The sequence below is a fragment of the Mirounga angustirostris genome, unplaced genomic scaffold (genome assembly GCF_029215605.1).
Source record: "Mirounga angustirostris isolate CCGP_5_RB_7025 unplaced genomic scaffold, mMirAng1.0.hap1 SCAF_7, whole genome shotgun sequence".
Taxonomy (NCBI): domain Eukaryota; kingdom Metazoa; phylum Chordata; class Mammalia; order Carnivora; family Phocidae; genus Mirounga; species Mirounga angustirostris.
The window spans coordinates 116,150,807-116,163,718 of NW_026991715.1; the positions used below are offsets into that span (position 1 = coordinate 116,150,807).

The 12,912-nt window shown below is 37.5% G+C and overlaps 1 protein-coding gene across 1 annotated transcript in view; it reads right to left on the reverse strand.

Annotated features, from left to right (window-relative positions):
• Positions 1-12,912, reverse strand: part of ITGA1 (integrin subunit alpha 1) — a 175,111-nt gene that overhangs the window by 66,580 nt on the left and 95,619 nt on the right. Inside the window, exon 9 of the mRNA XM_064596706.1 lies at positions 3,809-3,974. Coding sequence (XP_064452776.1) covers positions 3,809-3,974 — 166 coding nt within the window. The remainder of the gene's footprint in view (positions 1-3,808; positions 3,975-12,912) is intronic.

Here is a 12,912-nt window from a genome sequence, read left to right on the forward strand (position 1 = left end):
ACCTGTACCTCCGAAACAAATAATACATTATATGTTAAAAAAAAAAAAAAGAAGATAGTAGGAAGGGAAAAATGAAGGGGGGAAATCGGAGGGAGAGACGAACCATGAGAGACTATGGACTCTGAGAAACAAACTGAGGGTTCTAGAGGGGAGGGGGGTGGGGGGATTGGTGGTGATAGCCCCGTGATGGGTATTAAAGAGGGCATGTACTGAATGGAGCACTACGTGTTAGACGCAAACAATGAATCATGGAACACTACATCAAAAACTAATGATGTAATGTATGGTGATTAACATAACATAATAAAATTAAATAAAAAAAAGAATCTGTACCCTTTTTTTAAGTCAATGGTCTGTAATGAGGTTCAGTAGCAAGCATCAGGTCTTTTTATCTTTCTAAGAGCTCCGTGAATCTGAAAATTTTTTAACGAGGATTTCTATGGGCAAGATTCTATACCCATTTTTAGGCTCTTTACTGAAATACAGAGATAATCCAGAGCATTCCATGGAAAATGTGCTACTCTCAAAATATTCACCAACCCAAAGCCACAACCTCCTAAGGGGATTGCGGGAATGTTGATTCATTTACTTTAAGTAGGGAGTTACTGATTTATCTGGTTTTGCAAATAAGTTAAAAATAGTGCATAATTTTAAGAGTCAGTCTGCCCTCTCATTGAGGCATGAGAATAATTAAACTTGTGAAATCACACTTATTTACTAGCTATTTGCTGTCATAAATTTGTTAACAAATACATCAGTGATTGCCTTTTTTTAGGACTAGTTTAAATGGGGATATCAATCAAGAATTCAAATGTATCATTTTAATTTCATGTATGAATTATCCTCTAATTTAAATGACTGAAGTACACTTTAAGTTTTTAAGTCCACAATGCTTTATGGTGTCTTTGTATTTATCTTTTCAAGGCCAACTGTAAGAGCGCAGCAGCAAAACCCTGCATATTTCCAGTACTTTCTCTTCCTGCTGTTCTGCTTACAGCGGAGAACAGAGAGAAGGGAGTTATGTGACATTCCACCTGCTGAACTGTCCTCATGGTAATAGCCCTTTGCACATCTCTGAATTTCTTGCTGTCAACTTCTCCCAGGACTCCTCATGAGTACTGAGATAACCACTCTCCCCACTGCTCGGCGTCTGGTTAGGAATTTCAGCATTTTCCCCAACATTTGCTGGGAAAGGGAGACAGACGGTTTTCTGATCTTTGATTGGGCAAGTTGGTGGCGTGTTCTCATCACTAGGTGGCGCTGTCCGTGGCAAACAGGAATTTCATAATCGCAGCTATTTACCATCTAAAGATAAATGTTGATAGGAAGTGGACACTTCTCAAGTAACAAGGAAATGAAGGCCTTTCTGCTGTCATTATGAAGAAAATCCTAAATAGGCTAGTCAAAACACTGCGTTTGGTTAGGCCTCAAAGTGTAGCAATAAATATGCGGGAGACATTTTAATCTGAGGACATTTAAAAAATAATTTTGCTTTTAAATATACAGACTTCTTATAGTTTCGGGGCATTCCAACGTGTAATCTTTAACTAATGGTGTAGACAGTTTAGAAGCAACAGAAAAATGTCATTTAAGGCAAACTGGGCTCCTTTTCCCACAACCACTGATACAGGCTTCATTCTACAAGTTTTGTAAGGTTATATTTATTTGCTTACTTAAGATGAGGTTTAAAATTGAAACTGTATTGTGCTTATCTAATGTAACTAAGTCATTTTCATTTAAATGGTCTTTACAGATTGTTTTATCATATCATAGATCACATTATTGACTTATCACATTATTAAAAATTAAAAGTACACAATGACTTGGAAAACTTTGTATATTTCCTTGAGGCCAGTGAAGCTTATGGTCTGGCCTATTAGTAAATGACACTGGGATAGCTACTGTGAGACCAAAGCCACTTAAAAGTGCCTTGCGTACAGAATGCAGGATAGCCAAGTTCTCTAGAAGCAGCTGCGACTTTAGATGGATAAGTAATTCAAGTGTTCTGTTTCTAAAGGCACAGGGTGGCTACGGCAAAAGGGAAGCAGAGAAATGAAGTCTGCATGGGCTGTAGCTGCTCATCAAATCTAAACCAAATCTGTCACTTAAGGGTCATGAAATCATCAGGGTGAGTCACCACCAGCATTTTTTTAATTGAAAGAGAAGAGAGAACGAAAATGAGAAACTATCAGAGTGCTTTATACATAATAAGAGTCATTTTGTGAAATTCTGTTTGATTTTTCTACATATTAGCATGTGCACTGGGTCATGCAGGAGTGGAAAAATTTTCCCTTCCTCCCTTCCAGGTTCCTTGGCTGGTTTAATAATTAACTTGACCTAAAACAGATTATCAGGAGAAAAACAAATTTAATTTCATATGGGACCCCCCGAAATATGAGACTGAAGGTCAAGTGGGGGCAATTGAAGCTTATATGCCATCCTGACCTAAGGATTGGGAGAGGAGCCAGGGGCTGCAAAGGGAGGAGGGCAGTTCAATGGACATAAGAAGAACAGATGTTTGGTAATTACAAGTTTGCCCTGCCATGCAGATAGGTCTTTCAGATTAAAAAGTTATCCTTGGTTATAGCTCTTTTTCTCGGCTGGGCCCCCTGTATAAATTCTTTTAGGTAGTTAAGGAAGAAGTTAAAGTTTTTCCTGAGTCTCCTGGGTCTTGATTGCCTTCAGCTCAAAATAATCTACATGCCAAAGTGACATATTTTGGGGTGGCCTATTTTATTCCCCTTTAGTGACCCATGATAATAAATATGCTATGCCTCGTGACTCTTTCCTTTCTATACATTTTAATATTCTGTCATTAGTCACTTTTTTTGCATTTTCCTGGTCATTTGATGCTCAAAGTGGTCTACTTTGCTTTATTTATGTCTTTCTCATTTTATCTTTCTGTTTCCCATTATCAGGTCATATCAGGGTGACTGAGAATGTGCTTTTAAATTTCTGTGTTTAAGACGCAAAACAACAGTCCTTCCGTGTGTCCTCACAAGGACAGGGTCCATTGGATTCGGATGAGGCATAAGAGTAGAACTCTCTGGAAAAAGGGAAAGAGGCATGCTTTCTTAAGCTCCAGTTATCAGAGAACATGAAGAAAGAGGCTTTTTTTCAGTTTTCCTGGCATAACAATTCCAAAGACTTATTATTATTTTTTTTTGTCAGGCAAAGGCTAGTTTCAAAGTAATTTGTTACTTGACATCTACCAAAGGCAGAGGAAGGAATGCCATGACTCATTATCTTCAGTAGCCAATCGTCATTGCAAAATCAGAGAAAAAAAATCTACAAAAAAGAATTATGACTTAGACAAATATAGTGAACCAATGTTTTACTGTCATGGGAGTTGAGACAGAGTTCCATAAAGACCTTTAAAGTGGGCAAGAAGCAAAACAGGAGAAAATAAATGAACAACGAAGTTATTGCAAACAAGAACAGTTCCATAGAAGCCCAAAATAACATAAACAAATTAAAAAGGAAAAGTTGAGCTAGTGTCTCCATTTTCTAAACCTGTGTCACAGAAAAGGACTAACACACGCAGGCACGTTTTTGTTCTGGTGAGTGTACACTGACCATTGCCTTCCTTCAACCCCCACATCCTTACAAAGAGAGCTGCCGACAGACACGGTGCTATGTGAGATAGCCATCTCAGGGAAAGATTTACATAAAAGGGCACTGTTCCATGCTGGCTATTGTACACAGTAAAAGTGCACGACCCATGTAGTAGTAGGAATAAATACCAAAACCCATTACATTGACTTTGCATTATAGACAGAACATACAGGATTACAAGAACTAGTCATACCTTCCAAGGCAAATATTCTTTCTCCCAGAGCTTCAACAATAGTGACTAGAGCCAATTCATCAGAGACGTTGAAGAAATGCTTTTCAGTGGGTTCACTTGCAATTGATTTTATTTCTTCCACAAATTTTTCAGTGCTTAAATTTCCTCTGTTATAGCTCCCAAGAATCTAAGACATGACAAAATGGCAAGAATATATTTTAAATTCTATGTGTTAAATAAGGATCCCAAGCATTTTGTCAATAAACAAGAGAGGTATATAGTATATTAATTCAATGCAATTTTTATGTACTTCCATATTCTTGGAAGAACAATCTTCAGTATATGTAGATTCCCTAATATTAACTGTTATATACTGTAATTGGTGTAGGAAAATATAAAGGGCAATCTTGTATGTTTGTGAGAGTTTCTTCTCTTGCATTCCTGTGTCCCTGTTTATGAACAGCTCTATCTTTAAAGTCTGACAGTTCAAAAGTAAGTTATAGTTTCTGAATGTCTCTGCTATTATTCCAGCCCATGCCACCCCCATTTGTTGGCAAAAATAATTAGCAAGTGAGTTACTTGATCTTGAATAGGCAGTTCTTCCTGATAATCTTACCAAGAGCCAGTCCCACATATATATTTTTTAAACAGATATTAAACTAAATAGTAATCTAACTTGGTAATCTAGAAAATAAACAATCGGGACCTTCCTGTTTGAAACCAAATGCTCAAGACAGGGACACCCCCTACCCACCCTTTTTTATAGAGTAGAGAGAGAGGCAGGAATTATCTGTTATAGTTCACCATAATTATTTAGATGTATTAGCAGGTTTTCTCAAACATCTATTTTATATTTTAAGGTAAGGTTTATTGAGATATAATTTATATACAGTAAAACTCACCCTTTCTAGGTATACAATTCTAAAGTTTTGACAACCCACACAGTTGTGTTACTACCACTTCAAGATGTAGACCATTTCTATCAGTGTTCCCTCTTGCCCCTTTGTAATCAATCCCTTCCTCCCCCTAACCCTTAAAACCACTGATGTATTTTCTGTCCTTAAGGCTTTGCTTTTTCCAGAATGTTATATTTATGAATTCATATAGCATGTAGCCTTTTGTGTCTGACTCCTTTCATTTGCATAATGCTTCTGACAGTCATTCATGTTGCCCCATGTATCAGAAGTTCAGTCTTTTTTTATTGCTAGTAGGATTCCATTGGATAGATGCACCCAAACTGGAAACAATCCAAATGTCCATGTAAAGTATGGAACAAATTGTGGTAGATGCATACAATGTATAATAAGAAAATGAATGACTGATGCACAATATATCATGGCCAATCATTATGTTGAGTGAAAAGTTAGACACAAAAGAGTATATACTATATGATTTCATTTACATAAAATAAAATAGGCAACTTAAGCTGTGGTGGTGTAAGTCACACCAGCAGTTACTACAGAAGTGAGTATTAAAAAAATGAAAGTATAGGGAACTTTCTGGGGGTGATGGAAATGTTCTATATCTTGATTGACGTATTGGTTACATGGGTGTATGCAATTATCTAAACTCATCAATTTGTTCACTTTGTACATAATTTTCACACTGAAATTTTGCATTTCACTGTATGTGAACTATGATGGCTTGTAATAATATGGATGAATCTTAGCAATATTAAATTTTAAAAGTTTCAAAATACTATATCCAGCATGACACCCTTTTTATAAAGTTAAATAAAAGGAAGACTTTTAGAATTTTTTAAGATACGTATAGCTACCAAGAGATTAGAAAAAGAGAGCAAGAGATGAGTATAGGATTTGGGCTGATGGTTATCAGGTAGAGGACTCCAGGTGGTGAATGTGGTCAGGCCCATAGATGCTTATACTGGATACTTAAAATATGTATACAGGTACAATAATAAACATAGAAACCTATAAAGTGGGCCATACTTGCACAAATGATGAGGTCTCCTAAACCAAGGATCATGATTAATTCAATTCTATGCTCCTGGAATCCAAAAAACAAAGGTAAGATTTTGAGCTCTGTGCTATTGCTTGATTTTTAGAATATCCTACTCCTTGAGGACAAGAAAAATCATGACCTCCAGTGACCATGAAGATACCAGAAATTTCTAGCTTCACTTTCCATTTCTAAATCATAGATATAGATTTGTCTAGCATCATTAAACTGAGACTCTAGGGTGCCTTCAAAGTCCCATTGCAACACAGACCTGCCATAGTCCCCAAATGCAGTTCAGCATTATGGACTGGGTGGATCCTGGACACATGGGTGGGCCGGCACAGGTGGAGGTGCCCAGCAGTCCTGGTCCTCATCCTCACTGGGTCTTCTGGCCACACACCCCTGCCTCTCCTTCTCTGAGCACCCATCTCGGGCCCATTCTCCTTCAGCTGCCTGTTCTAGGCATCTGCATGCATTTTTTAAATGTCAGATTCAAAATGGTAGATTTTAAAACTGATATTTTTATTAAGAAGGGTACAATTTTTACTTATAGTTAGAAAAAAGCTGAAATTACTGTTTTAGGTATTGCTATTTATGATCTACCATATACTTGTTCATTTGTATTATAAAATGTATGAGGGTTTAGATTAGTAACTGAATCATTAAAATGTACACTAAACGTTAATGTGAGCATACGAGTTGTATGCCAGCTAGTCAGGCAGGCAGCACAGATGGCAGCTTTGGAATTTTCCTTCCTAGTGTCAAGGTGCTGGGGGATTGATTCCTGTTCCTTCCCCTTGCTTGACTCACACCCACCCCATTCCCACAGAATATCTGGGAGGAGTCCCTAGCAATACCACCTATCTGCACACACAGGTCTTCATCAAGGCCCTTGTCTCTCGTTTAGCTCTGTGTCTACCTATAAAATGTGTTCATGAGGCACATGCCCTAATGTTTGTGAAGAACTTTGTGCTACTTTGAAAAAGTGAGCAATTTAGGAAATCGGCACACTATTTGGGTAGCTTTTTGATTTTTGAAACTAACTCTCTACTACTTGTCCAGATACCGGTAAGAAGGTCAATACCAGGAGTTTGCAGAATTGCACGAGAACACAAAAACTCAGATCCTGTCTACTTGGCTGAAAAGCAAATGTCAACCATCAGAAATGGTTTATATTTGAGCAGAGACCACTGGTGCTTTTCCCACTTTAGCTACTTGATGGTGGAAGAGAATTAATGGAAATGAATGTAGAGAATTGTCCAGATAAGGGAGGGAAAATCCAAGGGCCACTTGCTTTTATTGCCTTGAACAAATTCTCTCTTGTACTTAAAAACAATTAAGATGATCTTCTTATAGTTGAGTATTTCCCCACATCTAGATGGACATGCCCCAAAGAAAGCATGGAAAAGATGGGAGAGAGTCTCCAGCCTCCAGAGCCTCCATCACACCTGTGTGTCCGTTTCGGGATCACTGGGGTCTTGCTCCACACCTCACTCTATACCTGGTATTCTTCTCACACACTGTTAGGTTCCTTTTGGTCAGCAGTTTTGCTACGTATGGATTTCTTTTAGATTCATACAAATTCTACATCATGTGAGGCCCTCTGAGTCTCCACTATTTTACCTAATTTATCCTATAAGTTATATGATATCTTTGGATGGAAAGTCACCATCTTTCCCCCTTAGTCCCTATTGAACATATTCTAGATTCACTATTGCATTGACATGTTAACTTCCATTTCACTTATAAAGTGATGAATTTGAAAATACACATAAAAATTGTAAAGATGGGGCGCCTGGGTGGCTCAGTTGGTTAAGCGACTGCCTTCGGCTCAGGTCATGATCCTGGAGTCCCTGGATCGAGTCCCGCATCGGGCTTCCTGCTCGGCAGGGAGTCTGCTTCTCCCTCTGACCCTCCCCTCTCTCATGTGCTCTCTCTCATTCTCTCTCTCTCAAATAAATAAATAAAATCTTTAAAAAAAATTGTAAAGATGTTTGGACCATGCACGGTTGAGGTTCTTAGTTGTGATGTAAACGTTATCAGGTATTTAGTGCTCTATGTGACAGACAGAGACAATTGGATAAAGTTCAATGGGGAAAATGTCCAAGTGACATACATAAATAATAAAAATAAAACATAAATGGAACATGAGAGTATATATTTAGAAGAAAATATAAGAAGGAAAAATTTCCCAGGAAGTACTGTGACTTGTATCCAGTTTGAACTATTTTGTATTAAGGAATAAAAAATGAAAACAGAAATGTATTCTGATCCTTCACCCAAGGATTTGGTGTTTGTAGAAACATTATTTTCTATGAGTGAGAAGAAATACAAAATAACATTTATAAATTACTTCTGTTTCACTTTATACAAATATGTAAAGCCCAGGCATTTGGTATTCTGTTAATATTTACCTCAAGTAGACATCCAGAATTGAAGTTCCCTTGAGGCAGATGTGTCAAATGTAAAGTGTACAATTCATTTACATGTACTATAGTGCCTTTTGTGTGCAAATGAATGAAGTGCTAAGATACTTTCTAACTTCTCTTATTTTCATTTGAATGCTGTAAATGATACACATTTCACAGTCATTATAATCCCAGCCATTATCATCTAAGATTAGAATATGAATGTAAAACAGGCTCCTGCTGGCAATGTCTAGTATCCTCAAGCGACAGAGCACAGACCATGTAGAATACATACCAGTTTAGGACCCTCACCAAGTCTGAGAGTTTAATGGGCCATGTTTGCAGTTTTATCATAGAGTGCTTAAATTTTCAATAGTCAGTTAGTTTGGGGTATTGTCTTCCCCAAAACACATCTTTGCGGTGTTCAGGATCAAATGGTGAGTAAAAAAAAAAAATTGAGTAGGAGGAACAGCCCAGGTGGCAATAGGAGCAGACCCCCAGGTATATTTGATCCATGTGAAGCATGAATGGAGCTTCAGAAATGCCTAAAACCTTTCTGTGTGAATGCACAAGGAGAGGAAATAAAATAACTGTCTTATTTCCTAGTTCAGTGCAAACTAAAAAATACAAGTTTCACTGGGGAACAGAAATATGAATTGGGAAAATAACAATTCTTGCTGAAGTGAAATTTTCCTATACATTATTTATAAAAATTTGAAGAGCAATTTGACAATAATTCATTGATTAAAACAGGAAAGGAACTCATAATTTTATGATTCTCTAGGAAAATTAATGGAATTATGAGAACCCTTTTTGACCAGTTGGGAGGCAAAGTATGAATTACCAACCAGGGATCCAACCAAGGGAAACATGATGACTTAAGGACAAGAAATACTGTATATGTAGCCAGATACGCTGTAAAAGTGATGTAAGCTTCACTTAAAATTAAGAAGTCATTCATTGCTAGTACAATATCTGCTTTCCAGTGAAGTTTTTTTAACGTTGTTAATGCTGCTGATGGTTTACTCAGATCATTGCCTGCTACAGTGGTACCTGGAAAGCCAGGCTATATTCTCTGCAGGGAAGCTGAACAAATGATAGCACTTCTGATATCCAGTTGTCTGGGACAAACTGGGCATATATTGGCTTTGCATACTGAAAAGACCAGCCATAGACTCTTAACTGTGGCCAGTATCACTGAGTGAGGCTGGATCTATGGAATTATTCTCAACCACAGAAGAGATCAAAATAGTTACAGTAACTATTATAATGAGAGGCAATAATGGATTGATAGTAATTGGCAAAAGGTAATTTATAGAAGTAACAACAAGGGAAAAGAGAAATAATGAGGTGTTTTAATTTTTCACATCTGTATCCCAAATAAAAAGAACATTGTTGGACATTGGGCTCTCTCCATAGTTTGGCTATTGTTGATAATACTGCTATAAACATCAGTGTGCATGTATCCCTTCGAATCTGTGTTTTTGTATCCTTTGGGTAAATACCTAGTAGTGCAATTGTGGGATTATAGGGTAGTTCTATTTTTAACTTCTTGAGGAACCTCCATACTGTTCTCCAGAGTGGCTGTATCAGTGTGCATTCCCACCAATAGTGCAAGGGGGTTCCCCTTTCTCTGCAACCTCACCAACAGCTGTTGTTTCTTGTGTTGTTAATTTTAGCCATTCTGTGGTGTGCTGATATCTCATCATGGTTTTGGTTTGTATTTCCCTGATGATGAGTGATATTGAACATCTTTTCATGTTCTGTTAGCCATCTGGATGTCTTCTTTGGAAAAGTGTCTATTCATGTCTTTTGCCATTTCTTAACTGGATTATTTGTGTTTTGGGTGCTGAGTTTGATAAGTTCTTTATAGATTTTGGATATAAGACTTTATCAGAATGGATAAAGAAGATGAGGCACACACACACACAAAGGAATATTACTCAGTCATCAAAAAGAATGAAATCTTGCCATCTGCAACAATGTGGATGGAGCTAGAGTGTATTTTGTTAAGTGAAATAGGTCAGGTCGAGAAAGACAAATACTACATGATTTCACTTATATGTGAAATTTAAGAAACAAAACAGATAAACATATGGGGGGGGGGAGAGGGAAACAAACCATAAGGGACTTTTAAAGATACAGAACAAATTGAGGGATTATGGAGGGAGGTAGGTGGGGGATGGGCTAGATGGGTGATGGGGATTAAGGAGGGCACTTTGTGATGAGCACTGGGTATTATATGTAAGTGATGAATCACTGAATTCTACTCCTAAAACCAACATTGCACTGTATGTTAACTAACTAGAATTTAAATAAAAATTTGAAAAGGAAGAAAAAAAGGATATTGTTGCAATCAGAAGTTGCCTTGTTTATAAGCAAGTCATCTTGGTTATAAAATAAGTACAGTCACCTTGCCCCTGGGAGGCAGTGAATCGATTTTGTGTTCTGGGAGTTTATCAGGGATGAATCACTCTTCTTCCCTTCCTACAACGGGGTGGGATGTCTTTCACTGATCATACTTTTGAAAGGAAAGGAGGAAATCTCACTGATGAAATACTGAAAAACCATTATGTGTAATATCTGATTCTTACTTACAGTAAATAAAAGAGGTTTTGTCGAAAAACAATTTAGGCTAAACTCTTACAGTTCTGAAAGTTTTGCTTCCTGACTTGTTTAAAAAATCAATTTATATTAAGAAGACACCCTCCTCCTAGGCAGAGGGCACATGCTATGGAATTGAGAGTGAAATGAAGGCTGTACACAGTTGTTAGTGAGGCTGAAATAAAGTTTGATAGTCCATGGGGGAATCTCTGAAGGTTTCTGTGCAAGGGGGCAACACAGTTTATCTCTAAGATTCCTTCTAGCTCTAAAGCATCATGATCTTATTATTTCATGGTTGTAAACTCCTCTAGTTAAATATCCTTAAGAAAAATAGTATTTATTGGTTGCCTCACCTACCAATAAATAGGTGCTAGATGTTTTCAGTCATTATCTCACTGATTCTTTATCTGAGAGAAAGAGAAAGAAACAATATTTACCCTTTATCTTTACAGATAAAGAAGCTGAAGCTTGGAGTACTAAGTGACTTATCCACTGTCACAAAGGCATAAATTGAACAAAGGTCTTTCTAGCTCCAAAATATACTCTTCTCTACCCTCTCCCCCTTCTTCTCACTTTTGGAAAATGTCCATGGGTTTGTTGTTGTTTAAGGTTATGACATTATAGGACACACTTAGTGTCTCTGTGCTGGGTCTTTTTGCTCTGGTACAAGGGCTGGAGAGGACTGTGGTGCTCTTTGGAAGTCTGGGGAAGTGAGTGAAAACAGGTTAGGACAGTCCTGCAGCACCTTCCAGAGATCTGCTGCAGCAAGAGAGACTGGGAACCAGGGAAAAACAGCCCAGGGCAGTGGTACAGACGGTCAGTAAAGGGGTATCTGGAGACTTGGTCATGTGGCCTACAGCCATGAAACCCCGTGTCCCTTGGCTTCCTCATTCATAAAATGGGAAAAGGAAAGTTGTCCTGCTCTCTTTGGGGTGCCACAAAGGACAAAGAAAGGTATCTAGGACACAGAAAAAAAAAAAAAAGACTATGGTAGGTTACAGAGTGCTATATGCATGATAATTTAAATTATTTTCCATATTTCCATTTGAAAGGTGGAATTTTTACTTCTCCTTTTCTAAATGTCCCTCTTCATGGGGTGGCACCATGAAATTGAATCATCTCAGTTCATGGAACTATTAGAAGTTGATTTAGAGAAGACAAATCACTATTAAGAGGTAAAAAGCACTGTCTCTATTTTTTTTTTTTTTTTGCATTTTGAGAGACAAATGTTATTAATAATGGATTGCTTTTATATTGATACAGATTTGCGCACAAAGAGCTGAAGTACTTTATATGTAATATCTTCTGTATCATCAATAGCAGGCTAGGCTTTTCCTTGGAACTAAATGAAATTTCTTCTCTGATCCTTTTTCCTTTCTTGTCCAGCTTAAATACAATTACAGAAAACATTTTAGAGCTGCTGGCTGCACAGTTAGGGACTATGAAGTATGGAGGAAATGGAAAGTCCGGCTTTGTGATGCCATCAGCTTTGGTTTTCTTTTTCTACATTCCTCTGGCTATTCAGGTCTTTTCTCGTTCCATACAAGTTTTAGGATTATTTGTTCCATCTCTGTGAAAAAAGTTGATGGCATTTTGATGGGATTGCATTGAATGTGTAGATTGCTCTAGGTAGCATAGATATTTTAACAATATTTATTCTTCCAACCCACAAGCATGGAATGTTTTTCCATTTCTTTGTGTCTTCCTCAATTTCTTTCATGAGTATTTTATAGTTTTCTCAGTACAGATCCTTTGCCTCTTTGGTTAGGTTTATTTCTAGGTATCTTATGGTTTTTGATGCAGTTGTAAATGGGATCGACTCCTTAATTTCTCTTTCTTCTGTCTCATTGTTGGTGTATAGAAATGCAACTGATTACTGGGCATTGATTTTATATCCTGCCACTTTGCTGAATTCCTGCATGAGTTCTAGCAATTTGGGGGTGGAATCTTTTGGGTTTTCCACATAGACTATCATGTCATCTGTGAAGAGAGTTTGACTTCTTCTTTGCCGATTTAGATGCCTTTTATTTCTTTTTGTTGTCTGATTGCTTGGGCTAGGACTTCTAGTACTATGTTGGAGAGTGGGCATCCCTGCCATGTTCCTGACCTTAGGGGAAAAGCTCTCAGTTTTTCCCCATTGAGAATGATATTTGC